This window comes from Crassostrea angulata, chromosome 7, assembly GCF_025612915.1.
Source record: "Crassostrea angulata isolate pt1a10 chromosome 7, ASM2561291v2, whole genome shotgun sequence".
NCBI classification, from domain to species: Eukaryota; Metazoa; Mollusca; class Bivalvia; order Ostreida; family Ostreidae; genus Magallana; species Magallana angulata.
Window position 1 is genome coordinate 33,919,758 of NC_069117.1, and position 15,656 is coordinate 33,935,413.

The 15,656-nt window shown below is 34.0% G+C and overlaps 3 protein-coding genes across 3 annotated transcripts; all 3 read right to left on the bottom strand.

The window, feature by feature from the left end:
* Positions 1-2,688: 2,688 nt before the first annotated feature.
* Positions 2,689-4,655, bottom strand: LOC128193106 (salivary glue protein Sgs-3-like). Its single transcript, XM_052866359.1, has 5 exons — positions 4,489-4,655; positions 4,187-4,306; positions 3,826-4,091; positions 3,447-3,558; positions 2,689-3,147 (listed from the first exon to the last, which is right to left on the bottom strand). The coding sequence occupies exons 1-5, from the start codon at positions 4,553-4,555 to the stop codon at positions 2,834-2,836; spliced, it is 879 nt and encodes a 292-aa protein (XP_052722319.1). The 5' UTR covers positions 4,556-4,655; the 3' UTR covers positions 2,689-2,833.
* Positions 4,656-7,533: 2,878 nt separating this feature from the next.
* Positions 7,534-9,941, bottom strand: LOC128193105 (collagen alpha-4(VI) chain-like). Its single transcript, XM_052866358.1, has 5 exons — positions 9,719-9,941; positions 8,626-9,159; positions 8,320-8,445; positions 7,773-7,880; positions 7,534-7,652 (listed from the first exon to the last, which is right to left on the bottom strand). The coding sequence occupies exons 1-5, from the start codon at positions 9,798-9,800 to the stop codon at positions 7,564-7,566; spliced, it is 939 nt and encodes a 312-aa protein (XP_052722318.1). The 5' UTR covers positions 9,801-9,941; the 3' UTR covers positions 7,534-7,563.
* A 226-nt stretch (positions 9,942-10,167) lies between these two features.
* LOC128193108 (toll-like receptor 13) lies at positions 10,168-12,458 on the bottom strand. The gene has a single exon (XM_052866361.1). The coding sequence runs from the start codon at positions 12,456-12,458 to the stop codon at positions 10,287-10,289; it is 2,172 nt and encodes a 723-aa protein (XP_052722321.1). The 3' UTR covers positions 10,168-10,286.
* Positions 12,459-15,656: the final 3,198 nt, after the last annotated feature.

Genomic DNA, 15,656 nt, shown 5'->3' on the forward strand with positions numbered 1-15,656 from the left:
ATTACTGTAGTTTCCTAATTAAACGTGAGGAATTAATATCCATATAAAATCGCGAGAAGCACATCTTGCAAATTTTAAATTTCGCTTCTAATTTTCGGACATATGTAACCTACACGAAACTATGATAAAAATTCGGCATTCGCGATTTTACGTTTGCACGATTTGATAGGAAACGGTTGAATTGCAGAATTAAGTACTGGCGTAAAATAAGGAATCTACAGTAACATCAGCAGGTGTCCCATACCACCTTAAACTATTTATTTGCCCTATTCATAGAATGGCTTCAAATTCTAAACTTAAGAAAAAAATGTAAAAGCATATTTTAGTACATTTTTATTACTCCATTTAGCTTTCATAATCTATGTACAGGTATGAAAAAAAGAACATAGAAAAAAAAATCAGTTTTCACATTTACTTGATCCCTTTGTCACCTCAAAATGAGACCATGCGACACTTAAAAAATTAGAACATATATTCCTGGGAACCTATTTTGTTTGTTTTTATACACAGTTGGGCTGTTTATGCATAATAACTTGTATATAAATGTATTATACCTTGTTTTTATTTTGTTGGTTGCATCCTATTGTGATATCCCCATCCGTTACCTCTGGTATTTCTTTAACTGTTTTGAGCTTTAATTTGCTGTAAGCTAGCTTCCTCTTTTTCTGTTTCTGTTTCATTTATTTAATTTTTTCTTTATAAGAAAGTGTTGTATCATTTAGAAAATTGTGTAAAGAGCACTTAAATTTGACTGCATGAGCCTCTCCTGATGTGATCTAAATACATACGAGGGTTATCCCAAGATAACGTAGACAAGCTGTGTTTGTCCGTAAATTAAATTTAAGTCACAGGGAAATGAAACTTGTATACACATTAAAAAGGACAACAGTTTAGTTTTAAAGTTATGAGCTCAGTCGACGGTATTTTGGGACAACCCTCGTATTACTAACAAATTGAATGGAAAGATTTTTTTTTCTTATATAGAAGAAAATATGCTACAAATTGTCAATCTGCTAGTGACAAACTAAGTTTTTTTTTTTTAAATATCTTTATTCTGAATGTCTGTAGTAGCACATTTATTAAAATAAATGATCTTTTGGTTTTTTAAAGGTTGTTTATATGTCGCTGTTGTGATCAGTAGAGTATGTCCTGTGTACTTTATTCACATTCTATTGGGAAATCCAGATACCATATATGAAATGGTAAAGAGATGGTGACCAATTCTATCTTCTTTAACAAAGAGCTGTAGATTTATTTAAAGTATATTCAGATGCACGTTATATAAAAGGTAGAGGGAATGAGATTTGTTATATTACAGAGTTCTTAATTTATCTGTAATAAACAGTATTTTGATTAAATTCTAGTCCATTTTAAGTTATAATACATTATTGTGATGTGAAAAGTATACAGGGTTGTGTGTACATGTTTCTGAACTTTTTTTTTTTTGCATTTCAGGACTTGCAACTAATTATTTTTTTTATTTGTTCTGATATTTCAGTCACTGGGAAATTGCTGAATAAAAAAAATCAGATTTATTATTCTACATTTGATATATACTGGTCCAAGTTGTAAATACAAGGATAAAAACAGATAATAATCTAGGTAATAAGGATAATTGTAGATCTGGGTTTTTTTTTCAAAATAATATATATACCTTCTCTGTGTTTTGATTATTTTTTCTTGACTTGGGTATTTTCTTTTTTCAAAATGATTGATGTTTTCAACAAGCATTTCTTGCTATTGTAATAACTTTAATTAAAACGCATCAAGAATTCTTTATGTTTTTCCTCACAACGATATTTTTTTAGGTATTGCTTCTAACCCTTCTCTGCTGTTTGAATTTTAGTTTGTCAGATTATCTTGCCACTGCATGTGTAGAGGAGCTGACTTTTGTATGTGAGTGTGTGTAGGACCAAAGATAGGTGAATAAAGATGCTATGTACTGTAACCAGAGTCTTGTTATAATTCTGAATATAGGCCTATACTATAGATATATTTACACCTACCGAGTAATTTCTTCAAAAACCTATTTTGATTCATAGCTCCATAGAAACTGACAGAGCTGAAATCTACACGACCCAGTTCTAACAAGTTTATTGATCGGCATAAACCTATGAAACGGACTGCACGAAATAATCATGATGATGTCAGGCTTTGGCTATTTACTTTATTTAACGTACTGGTGTACATAAGCATTCATTTTTAACTTATTTTTAAGGATAGATCAATCATTTCGATAAAAGATAAATGTAAATATAAAGAATAAAATGCTTTCTTTAATTGTTCATGTGGATTATGAAGGTAGCGATCATTGCAGAAAAAATTAACATAAATAACACGGGTTATGTATTTTTTTCTGCAATGTTGCTACCTTTATATCCCGCATAAATCACGGAAGAAAGCAAAGGGTTGAGATGCATGGTAAATACCAACATGGGAAGGGTGGATCGTAATCAAACTTCTTGGACGTTATCCTTGCATTTTTTGATTTGGTTATGGATACCCGGTACGATAGGATAGACAAAAAATTCAGACACCATGCTAAAATAATTATTTCATTTAAAGGTTATTTTCTTCGGGAGGCCAAACTATTTTAATGACTTTAAACCTTTTTGCGCCAATAACTGCTAATTAACATCAATATTTTTCCCGACATTTATTTTTAATAAAAAAGAAAATTCGGCCTTCCAACGATATTTTGGTATATTCGTTTGTTTGGGTTTTTCTTGGTGTACAGGATTTTGCATTGCCCTATAATTTTATAAAATACATTTTGGAATTGATAAGTGAAGTAATCAAGCTTATAATATGTGAAATGAAGTAGTGAACACTATTATGTTTTTATATTTATCAATCTCCGTCTCCTCCCAATAGGAATGGTTACAAATGACCACGTTTTAGTAGTCGATGTAGCTACTGGTGATGGTGACGTTTTTAAATCAACTGTTGATTCATATGACGTTGATTTCACAGGTGTTGTCTTCAGTGTTGTTGTTCTTGCTGTTGACGGCTTTAATGTTGTTCCAATTGTTGATTTAGTCGTTGATTCTGTAGCTGGTTTTGTTGTCATGGGTAGAGGTTGTGTCGCTCTTGAACTCGACATTGCTACAGCAGACGATGACTGGCTTCCGGTCTGGGCTTGGTGATCTTTGAATACAGAGGGAATAAAATTAGAAGTACATCTCTGCAAAAAGTTTAATAATACATCACAATATGATTTTTAAAAATTAGAACAGCACATCGAACAGAAATCAACTTTTTTCGGGTGTTCAAGGTTTTTGTTATGCATACGCTTATAAGTTCGTCATTTATATGCGAGTATAATGTTTATGTCATTTGATATTCTTTAAGTATAATATGCTCTCATGTCCATGCCAAGTCCATGCACACGGACGTTTCATAAGGATCTAATATATTTGATTTAAAAAATGAACATGAAATAATACTTCTGATGGCCTGTTGTATAGTTTCGGTGACACAGTCATTAGTTCTGCAGCAGCGAGTCGAGCTTCCAAAATGAAGAAATTCGTTTTGCTGTGAATTTCTGCATTCCAGATCCTACATATATACATATGTGAAAAACTTGAGTTCGTTGTATATGAAGCTGATCCACTCAGAGACGTTTACAATGTACAATTCTTTAATCAAAATTCCTCATTCATGTAATCGTATTGTTATGTTTTACGAAATTACTACTCTAACCTCAATTCCATCAACTTACACACACTCAGTTCTGCGCAAATAAGGCTCATTTCATTAACTGGATTTTGTCCTTAAATGCACATTTTCAATACAAAATCTTGATTGTTGTTGTTATAAACGTACCATGGTGCACTTGGACTCTAACTTTCCATCTCTGTATCGGATCATACATGTGTTCACACACTCGGTTGCAAATGACTTGCATCGAAACGTCAGATAATCTTCACAAGTAAAACAGGAGATGGAGGAAGGTACCGAATTGGTCACGTGATATGGTGACGTTGACGGCGTCAAGAAATGTGGTGTTCTTATTGTTGGCGGCGTCACGTGATGTGATGTTCTTATCGTCGGCGGCGTCAATGTTGCTTGATTAGGAGCCGCACTTAATCCTTGGAAACAATAATCAGAGATAATGGTTTTGAAGGATATTTTTTTAACATATTAAATAATTTTTTGCGTGTTGAACAATTCACAAATACTGTACCATGATTGTGAGTTTTACAAAAACAAGCGCATTGGACCTCCGCCCAACTTCTGTACACAACGCAAATGATTGGATCATATGTGTAGCACATCGAAACTTTGTCCCTACAGGCGCCAGAACCTAAACAGAAAACAGAACACTGAACAATTTTCGTTTCCTCGTGATATTAAACTGTTTCCTTCCTGTATGCAACATGAATAAATTTAATTTACAGACGATGTATATCTACAGTATATATTTTACTATGTATATTATAGGATTCATATACATTCTAAATTATTAATACAAGAAGTAGCCTTTACCTGTAAAGTGCTGCTTCGTTGAATGAAACAGAACACACAGAACCCATATAGAATTATTAATATTCATAGCAACGGGTCACAAAAAAACGCAAACCAATACAGCGCTTTCCAGGACAGACCAATAGATTGGACACTTCTCAGACACCACTTCCACGGAATAACAGTCCCACGCCGTGTAATAGATGATATAACGGTAGCGGTCATCCCCTCGTGTCCAGTCGGTGCGAACACAGAGTTATCATGCTTACTCCTGTCTGTAAGTACTATAACTGTAGTGCTACTAGAATCGTGGTTACACTTCGCAATGGATGTGTATACATGCAATAAGAAAAAAATCGTTTTCACACAATGAGAGGCTTGTCTACCAAGGTTTGTTATTTTGAATGAAAAAGAGGGATGTAATTATCTCTTGCTAGAACTAAAATCATTTATGGTAAATCCATCTAATGTTGTTGGTGTTTTAAACAATCACTTTAAATCATTACTAAACATACATGTTCCTGGTGAATGCGAGTTTGCAGTATTTCATTTTTCTTTAGGTGTTGTTACTTAACAATTTGTTAACTATAACTATCATGTGAAGAACTATAAAAGGGACCTATAAGGCTCGATTTAAGGTCTTAATTTTCAAATTTTTTTCCCGTTTTTAATGTCTAGAATGATTAATGCTTCGTCAAAATTTGAAGTCAAATATTGACTGACAAGCAAGATACAGAGTTTAATCAAAATACTGAAATACTGACGGGAGTTGATTTTATCGATTATCATTTATTTTAAAATCAATTTATCTTGCATGGCAATTTGTTTCTAGTTTGTATTTGAATTACGCACTTTTTTATAATATGAATTTTTAGACTTATCCGACAAGAATTTCGAGAAACCCCATCTGAATCATGTTGTGTAATATTTAAAGATAGATTTCAACTACTAATATGTATTAGTTATCGAAACAATTCTAAAAATTGTATGGATCCAAGCACAATTGATATCGAACTCTAGTCTCGTTTAACTAGACGCTCGGCTGTCTCCGTTAATATCCGACAAGCAAGAGAGCACCCTCTCTGCTTGTCGCAGATTTACGAAGACAGCCGAGCGTCTGGTTGAACGAGACTATATTAAAGCTGACATGAATTCATAAATACGCATTATTTCCCTTTTATCTCCGACTACCGCCATATTCGTTGTCGATTTCTATTGTTCTGCTCATCGCTACACACCCCCTATATAAGGCCGAAAGCACTATTCATGCTTCACCGCATTCAGGTATTTCATTCACCCGAACACGTTACCTTGGACGAAAAGACGTGTAGAAACGCGTTTTGAACAAAAATAATATGACAACCACTGCACTGGCAAGGAATATCCAATGAGCGACGAAACAAGACAAACTGAAATCCAGACACAGATACTTCAAAAATCCTCGATAATAGTAGACCGTTTTCCTGTGTATGTTATAACATTGCACATGTGCAATCACACACTGTGGCAGATCGAGCATTGTCAATGATCGCATGGATTTTTTTTTTGTAGAAACCGATGGAAACGATTTTACGTTCAACTTGTTACTTTCTTGGATTTACTATCATTCATCTACTGTGTTAGATGGAGTGCCGCCGGGGTTTTCAAAAAGATGCAGACGTTATGCACTCTGTATGAACGACATACGTGTTCGATGTGCATGTGAAGTAAGGCAGCACTATTTGTGCAAAATAGTACGGATACCTTGGAAATTCTTTCAAAGAATAAATATACATGGTTTTTTTTTGTATTTTATTGACTGCTGTTTCCTTTATTATTTACTACAACGATTTTACTACAATATGTAGTTCATGCATTTAGAAGTCCGTGTAACCTGAATGCCTCGATCGGAAAGCAACCGACCGTAACTTTCTCGACCGGTATATATACCCCAGTGGTAGTAGAGGAGCGATCAAAACTAATATGGCGACCAGACACTTTTATGAGTTCATGTCAGCTTTAACTCTGGAGTAGGAATACATGAGACTACAAAAATATCTAAATTGTTCGTAGTATATAAAATCTGACTATTTTCAAAGTGTATTTAGATAAGTTTCCTTGAAAAACAATGCTTCAGCATACATTACATCAAATTTTTTTCTATTATTTTCAAGAACTTAGTCTTGTCAGCGGTGATGATTTGTGCTTAGGTCCAAACACTGTTTCACTTTCGGTTTGCCAGAGTATTTGCATAGGAGAGTTGATTAAAATCAACTCCCAAAAATTCCTTGTTTTGTAAACAAAGCCCGAATCTTGTTATTGTTTTCATATGTGTTTTAATGGCGTGAGTTTCAATCAAGTGTTGTTTCTTAAATCTGTTTATGATATTATTCATGAACAAATTGAATCAGTTTATCTTTTCTTGCCACGAGTCATTTGGTCAAAGTATGGCAATTTCATGCATATGCTTTACATTAAATGTGTTTGTTAACAAAGAATTCTAACATCTGTATCTCTCTTGTGACTTCTAACATTCAAATGTTGGTTTATTATTTAAAATGCAGAAGTAAACCTTTCATTAAAAAATATGAGAAAAAAAATTGGATCTGAAATCGTGTCTAGGTCCCTTAAAATAGTATATTGGAGTTTATAATTAGGAATGCTAGTCTAAATTATCTGTAATTGAACGTTTACAATATATTATGCTGATAATAAAGTTTCACATATGTAAAATGTAATTTACATTTTTTTTTAAATATCGTTTAGAGTAAATAACCATAGTTTCACAAATTGTGACACTATATTATTAGGTAATATCTGTTCTAGTAATTATAGTTTAGAGTTGTTAACCATAGTTTACAAATCGTGACACCGTATGCATTTCTGTATTAATTATAGTTTAAATTTCTGAAACATACGAAGATTTTGGTTTAGAGATGTGAAATAGAAGTTAACGTTGTTAACTATAGTTTACTGTCGATGAAAATACGTTTAGCTAATTTTTTTAATTTAGCATGCCATATTCATGAATTAAATTAACTGTTTAAAAATATATATCGTCAACAAGAATATTTCAAACGTAAGGCTTATATAAAACAACACAGAATTTTATATTTATCATCCAAGTTTATTTGTGATAGTGATCCAGATTTTGGTGTTTGTTGGTTGAGTAACTGATCCGTGATCTGTTTTGACTGAAGTTGAACCTGAAAAATATAATCGTCTGGGTTTTTTTCTGATTCTTTGGTTCTGATGCTCTCAGTTTTAAATGGCCTTTTTTATTTTATAGAGAAATCAAAATAGATTGCTCAAGTGATGAGTCCTACCCTGGTCAAATTTACAGAAGCAGGGACATTGTTTCTCGGCCCAAGATCTGTAGAGGGTACAGATTTCAGCCCCGTAGCTCGCGCATCTTGAGATTTTGTCCCTACAGGCTGAAAAATACATGCATGTTGTTCATAAACATACTGTGTTTGTTAATAGCCCCGGTATCTCCCAGAAATTTCATAAAACTTTACCAATGCTTGTTATTCCGAGACAAGAAAAGCAAGAGTATGTGTGTTGCTTTAACCAACAATATGCGGGTATATTGTCTTATACTAATAAATACCGTTAATGATATTATTTGTTGTAGAATTTGAATTAGGGTTTATTGCATGCAGAAATTGTCAAAATATTAATTTTCATCAAATTTCTTTTTCCCACGTCTCTATGTGAGTGTTATCATTAATTTGTGTAGTACATGAAGAAACTTTCCCTTGGTACGGGAACAGGCCATAACAGTGCCTAATCAACTGTGTTGTCTTTCGCAACAATTTCGATGCGGACTTTCGGGAACACTGGCTGTTGTGTTTCATACAGTGGAATCTTTACCTGGGTTTGTTGTAAACGGAATTGTTGTGGAGATCAGCGGTGGAACAACATCAGTTGTTGTCGTCGGTACTCCAGTCGATGATGGCGGGACCACCACTGTTGTGTTGGCTGATTGCGTAGAAGTGTCTAAAATTCAATTAATTCAAAAACTTATGATAGAATAACTATCACAAAACAAATAATATACATGCGTGATGCATTAATTTAACATTCCTGTACTTCTACAAGTACTATGTAGATACTTAGGATATGTAATGACCTTTTGATGAATATTTATAAGTGACATGGAATAATATACACACTTACTTGGACAAAATAATTCCAGCGGTTCAAAAGTATCCCTTGTATAAGCGTTTTTAAGGTCTGTAATGCTTTGTGCGTTGTTGGTTAATCTATCAGTCATATTGGTTGTAAAAAGAATGAGAACAATTTTGACGCCATTTCCCAAGAGTATTTCTGCTGGTTCAGATGCATTTTCTGGATGGAATATTCCATCCGTCATCACTATTAGCACATTATCAACATCCGGGCGATCACCGCCATCTTTCGTGAAACTAATGTTGGTGACAAAATCAAAACCATTCTCTAAACGGGTGAATTGTCCACTCTGTGTTATTTTTTTGATTGCGAGAATTGTATCTACACTCGATGAATACTGATTTAAGTTAAATTCTAGTCTGGCTTTGCTTGAAAAGCTAACAGCGCCAAAGTGTGTGTCTTTATTGTACAAGCCAGATGTTTGCACAATTTCTTCCATAAATTCTAATTGATCTCGAAAAGAGTCGTTGGTTTCACTTCCGCTGCCATCAATTAGAAAAACGACATCCAAGGGTCTGCATTCTACAGAAAACGCAAATTGATAAAATATCAACACCCCCCTCCAACCTTTAAAAGACCTTGGAATGCTTTTGTTCAGTCCTTGGAACCGAAAGGGTACTTTATTAAGTATTTGAGATGAAATGCAAAAAAAGTCAATAAAAGTTTATATAAAGTCTGAACTAATTTTTTTATTTAACAAAAATTAAGCTTATATATTTGATAATTTAAATCCACAGTCTTACACGCTTGACAACTTAACTGGACTCTTGAAATTACAATATATATGGGCAATTTGTGTCTTATCTAAAAGTCAATGATAAAAGATTTGTGTCCTTAAACTATATATCGTTAAGTGATCATGTAACCTCTGGTCATATTGGAACTAGTTTTTTAACGGTTATTTTTACACATTCTTGAAACTTGGTTATTACTTCTTTATTGCATTTGTTGTAAAAGTTTGGTAATTTTGAAAATAATACACTGCATAGCTGTGTGAACGTAGATTAGAAAATAAATGCATTTTATTAGCCATAAATGAGAGCCAAATACGTATATATCGTTAAGTGACCATGTAACTTACCTGATGTGAGATTCTGAGAGCCTTCCACCCACAGAAATAGGGGTGTAAGAGAGAGAAAGAAATTGGGTCCAAAAATAAACATGCTATAAAGTAACAGGAAATAAATCAAGGTCAAACGGGACTCTCGGTCTTGATAGCAGTTATTCTATACCGGCGATAAGAAATATCTATGAAGTAAATACACATGTCCATAAGCGTATAATTTTAATGAACTAAACAATGAAATGTTGTTCATGAGGTTATGAAGGTTGCAAACATAACATACCAATCAAAAAACCAAGAATCAAACAGGTCTTTATGTTCCTCCTGTGATCTGTTTCACCACCCATCACCCCCCCCCCCCCCAAAAAAAAACAAAAAAAAAACAACAACAACAAAACAAATTTTTGCCATTGCCGAAATATGTCTACAAGCAACGAATAAAGTAATGTGATTTTAGATATTCGCCTTTTAATTAGCAAAGTCAAGATCAATTACATATTAGTTAAGCATGTACAGCTGTTCGTAGTAATTGCACTGACATGTGATGTTTGACAGGAAGGACTTATTTAAGTTGTATCCAATGTTCCTATTGGAGAACGCCGAGCAGACCATTAGCGCACTCGGTGTCGTCAGATTGAAATTGCAATTTCCGCAAAATTTTCCCCCAAAACAAACTTCGTCCAGTCGCATCGGACTTCGACCAAAGAGCATAGTCGTATGATGTCAGCAAGACTTTGAGGGTGTTTGATAAATACTTGTAGCTTATTTCTTCCCAAACCGCCACAATTATGTTGTTTATTTTTTCATCCATACACCTATTATATGCAAAATTCACCTGAAATTCACACCATTTGCTTTTGGCAAAATTGTTAGACAGAATCAATAAAATACGTCTGCTGAGATTCATGTTGTCAACTATGTTGTCACAATACAACTTTCCTATCTCAAAGTCCCGACATCTCACACACAAACTGTAGCCTTTTCCTTCCAAATATGGCACAACGATTTTAAAAATAAACTTAGTATCCTCATCGGCATAAACTAAAAATACGTCATATTTAAAATCGGGGTCGTCCGGTATGATTTCGTACCCTTTGTTTTTATATTTTATGACGTAAAGCCAGTGACGTATATGCCATCTAAGCTTGTATAAAGCTGCAAACGTGATAAAAATCACCAATAAGGCGGTGCCTGAACTTACGATAGCAATGAACACAGCAGGATTCATTGGACACAGTTCTTTTTCGGTGAGATAGAACAAATTTCTCGTGCTCGCATCAAGAGGAACATTGAGTCGACATGTTGTATTTTCAACATGTGATAACTTTTTCTCATTGGCATGCATCCAATTGTAAAACCATAGCGCGTCATCGCAATTGCAAGAGAGTTTATTATAGCTAAGATCCAACCCGCCCTCATCTAATCCATTCAATAGAGTTAGTGGAAAATTATGTTCAGTGATTCTTTCAATGTAGTTTTTCGACAAATCCAGATATTGCAAAGATGGGACGTTTCCAAATACAGAATTCCCGTCCCATGATCCGTTTAAATAGTTGTCCGAAGCGTCGAGTTTCCTTAACATCGGCAGATGACGTGTCAAATTTCTCGGAAGGTAGTGTAATCCTGTATTTCTAATAATAAGTGTTGTAACATTTTTCAAGTTTTTTATCATCTTTGTGAGTTCGTTTTCCTTTAATTTAAGATGGTTTGCTGAAATATCTAGTAAGGTCAATTTTGGGCAGTATTTGAACATAACGAGGGTTTCTTTGGGGAAATCGGAAAAGAAAAATCCATTGTAAGAAAACCTGAGTTCTTGAAGGGAGTTGCTTTTAAACGCTTCTGGTTCAATGTGGGAAAGTTGTCCAGCCAACCGCTTAATGTAAAGTTGACGCAATGACGTCAGATTGGTAAATGTATTGTTATACAACTTTCTTATTGCATGCCCATTTAAATTCAAGGCTTGCAAATTTGTTAAACATTGAAAATATGTTGATCTAAATTCAGTTAATTTATTATTCTTAAACGAGATTGTTGACAAATTAGAAAATTTATAGTCACAAAACTTTGGAAATTCTTTAAACCAGTTTCCATCCAAAACCAATTCGTTGATATTTTCAAGTCCAGTAAAATTATTCCCATTTTCCGTAATTCCATTGTATGATACGTCTAATTTGCGAAGTTGATTTAAACTGGAATAGTTAGAACCTTCCAATGCAGTGAAATGATTATAGGACAGGGTTAAATTTCGAAGTGTTGCATTCCACAGTCCAGCAAAATCAGGCGGTTGGTCCCAGGCATTATGGGAGAATTTGATAAACGTAATGTTGCGAGTGATGTAAGAAAGCATCTCTGATATTTCTCTCCTATTCACTTGGATTTCCCAGCTGATCTCCAATTCCTTTAAATGTTTCAATTCGGATAAAGCATCATGGGAAATGGTGATGATGTTATTATCCAGTAAATTTAATACATGCAGGGAAGAAAGTCTCCTCAAATTACCGAACGTTTTCTTAGTTACATTTATGAATCGAAATCCTTGAATGATTAACTGGTAAGTATTGTTTGGCATCGAGGGAATAGTATCACTTCGTGGACTTTCTCCTTTATTCACGCACTTAATTGTCACGTAATACTGTTTACCTTCATATTTTGAACATGTACACCCATCGGGCGGTTTTTCATTTCGCTCACATGGCTTTGGATGTACACTTTCGTACACCAACACAAAAGCAAGGAACAAAATCTGTGCTCTGGTCATGGCGATGTTCTCAAAACACAAATATTAGAACTCTGTCTAAAGCTAGCGGTCTTTATAACTTACATATATTTCCTTGTCGTCAAAAAGGGATGTTTTTGATGAAAGGTTCTTTGGCCTATTAGGTAATTGTATTAGAGATCGAAGGATGGTCAAGTGGCCAATTAATTTCTTTATTTGAACAGGCTGGCAGATTGCGGAACTGCTTTCTGTGTTTGTATCTAAAGATCTTACAAAAGGAAACTTTTAACATTTTCTGCCGGGTAATATATTATTTAACTGGATATCAGTATTTTAGCATGAAATCTACGTGGTTCATTTCATGAATTCGTTGGAATATCAGATAGTTTGAGGCCTGTTATGGCTGAAAAATTGAAAACTGTATGTGTTTTTTTAAATTAAAACAGAAGTAAATAGGATGCACATATTGTACTTAAAATATTGCCTTTAAAATGTTAGTTGAAAAATTGATGTACATAGTATAATCCTATCAAGTTTTGATGGATAAAAGTATTTCAACAATTTGATATTACATGTTATTTCAGGCTGATAGAAAGGCTCGTTAATATCGAACTGCCAAATGTAAGTTTTAGTCTGCAAGACAAGGGAGTGATATATCACTGCAGTAATTATTCATACATACATTTTATAAATATATTTTATTTATTAAGAGGAATGGCCATTTAATTTAATATATTAAAGGGGCATGGCCACGATTCTGGTCAAATTTTATTTTTACGTTTTTATTATTTACAATGCTTTAGAAATGCATTTCTAATTAACAAATTAAATTTGAGAGTCATTCGAAAAGTTATAAGCAAGATACAGGGCTCACAATTCTTTAACATGTAAACAAGGCTCGTGCCAGTTAAAAAAAAATTCCATCTTATTTGTCCATCTTTTTATTCATTTAAGCATAGATAAACAGTTTCTAACGTTTAACACATTCGTTTTAGGTTTAAAACCGAAATTTTACTTCAACGTTCTAAATGTAAACAAATGCTTTGTTTACATACCGAAGAATTTCAAGCTCTATAACTTGCTTATAACTCAACAAATGATACTCAAATTACGGTTGCCTATCAAAAATGCCTTTCTGAAGCATTGTAAATATCAAACTCGGAAATTTTTTTTTGGACCAAAATCGTGACCATGCCCATTTAAAGGTCGTAAACAGATTGAACAACGGTTAACACTGTATTCTGTTACGAACTTTCATGTAAAAGTTAAAACATAACTTTTATTCTTAAAGATTTTGAAATTTGGCTGTTGATTTTGAAAGTACATATGATTTCAAGCGGATTGTATTAAAATGTCACTAAAAGGCGAGATTAATATAGGGTTTTGAAGTTCTTTTATTAGTTCTTTTAAGTGTGAGTAAAGAAAACGACCGCATAAATGTACATACACTTATTTATAGACCTGGAGGCACTCGCCAATAAACCTTTATATGTGCACTCACCAACATACTGTATACACTCATTGACAGGCTTGTCTACACTCACCGACATACCTGTATACACTCACTGATAGACCTGGAGGCACTCATCGATAGGTCTGTATGCACTCACTGACAGACCTATATATACTCACTGACATACATATATACACTCACCGACATCCTGTATACACTCACAGGCATACTGTATACACTCACTGATAGACCTGGAGGCACTCACAAACAGACCTGAATACATTCACTGACCTGGAGGCAATCACCGACATCCTATATACACTCACCGACATACCTGTATACACTCACTGAAAGACCTGGAGGCACTCATCGATAGGTCTGTATGCACTCACTGACAGACCTATATACACTCACTGACAGGCCTATATAGATTTGTACACTCACCGACATACATGTATACATTCATCGACATACTGCATACACTCACGACAAATTTGTATACACTCACCGACAGGCCTATGCACTCATCGACAGACTTGGAGGCACTCACTGACAGACCTGTATACACTCACTGATAGACCTCGGGCGTAGCCCTTTGGAAATATGTTTTCCATGGGGGAATAAATCTTCACACATCACTAACAATCATGCAATAATTCGTGCAATAATTGAATTATGTAGAACGTAGGCCCCGCTCTAAATGAGTTTTACCTCCCGGTAAAATGTTGGAAATTTTAAATTATAATTATTATATCATCGTCATACACAATGAAATACAAGGTTAACCTTTAGCTGAACCTTTTGGATACATTACAAATAAAACTTATTGATCTCAAATAAAAGGCTGTTACACTAACCTGGGGAACAGAAGGAGACATTTATTAATAAAAATAAGTGACACATCTTAAGTATAAAACTATGAAATTTTGGACCATTCAATTGTTTGTAAAAATAGGTATCCTAAGTTTTATAATTGCTTTTAAACGCCATTGCTGATTCTATTCAGTAAGACACACTTAAATGTATAGCAAAGAGTTCCAGGCACAACAATCTTGACTTGTTGTAAACGTTATTTGTTGTACCAAAAAAATACAATTTAATACTTTTGTAATCTTAGAGATGGAAAGGTGAACATTGCTTCAAGCGTGAGTTCGTTATACGGTGTGCGCTCTGACTGTTTATACATTTAGTACTCATCACCGGGTTAAACATGCGTGCACGTCAAAAGAAGCTTCGTGCTTTGAAGCACTTTATAACACATCCTCAAAAGTAAGTGTATGTGCACAACTTATTTACAGTTATTCATAACCAATCAGTAAATTTGAATTTACAATACAGCAGTTTCACTTAAACAATACAATGCTTTCTATGGTGATTCATTCTGAATATGAGGGTGAGGACATTTCAGAAAAACTGAATATATAACCCGCGTTATCGGGTGATGGAATTATTTTTTGCAATGACCGCTACCTTCATAATCCGCATCATACATCAAAGAAAGCATTTGCATTTTATTGTTTATATTTACATTTTTTATTTAACAAACTTCAGAATTCGAGTCTGACTTCATCATGATTATTTCGTGCTGTCCGTGTCTTATGTCGCTGTAGGTTTCGATCAATCGGCAAACAGGGCGTGTAGATTTCAGTCCGGTCAGTTTCTATAAAACTATGAATTAAAAATAAGTTTCCGTAAAAAAAGAGAGAATCATACTTAGTACTCGGGTAATGTAATTATAAAAGTATATTTATACCTACCAAGGATTATTCCCTAAGGACTATTTCTTA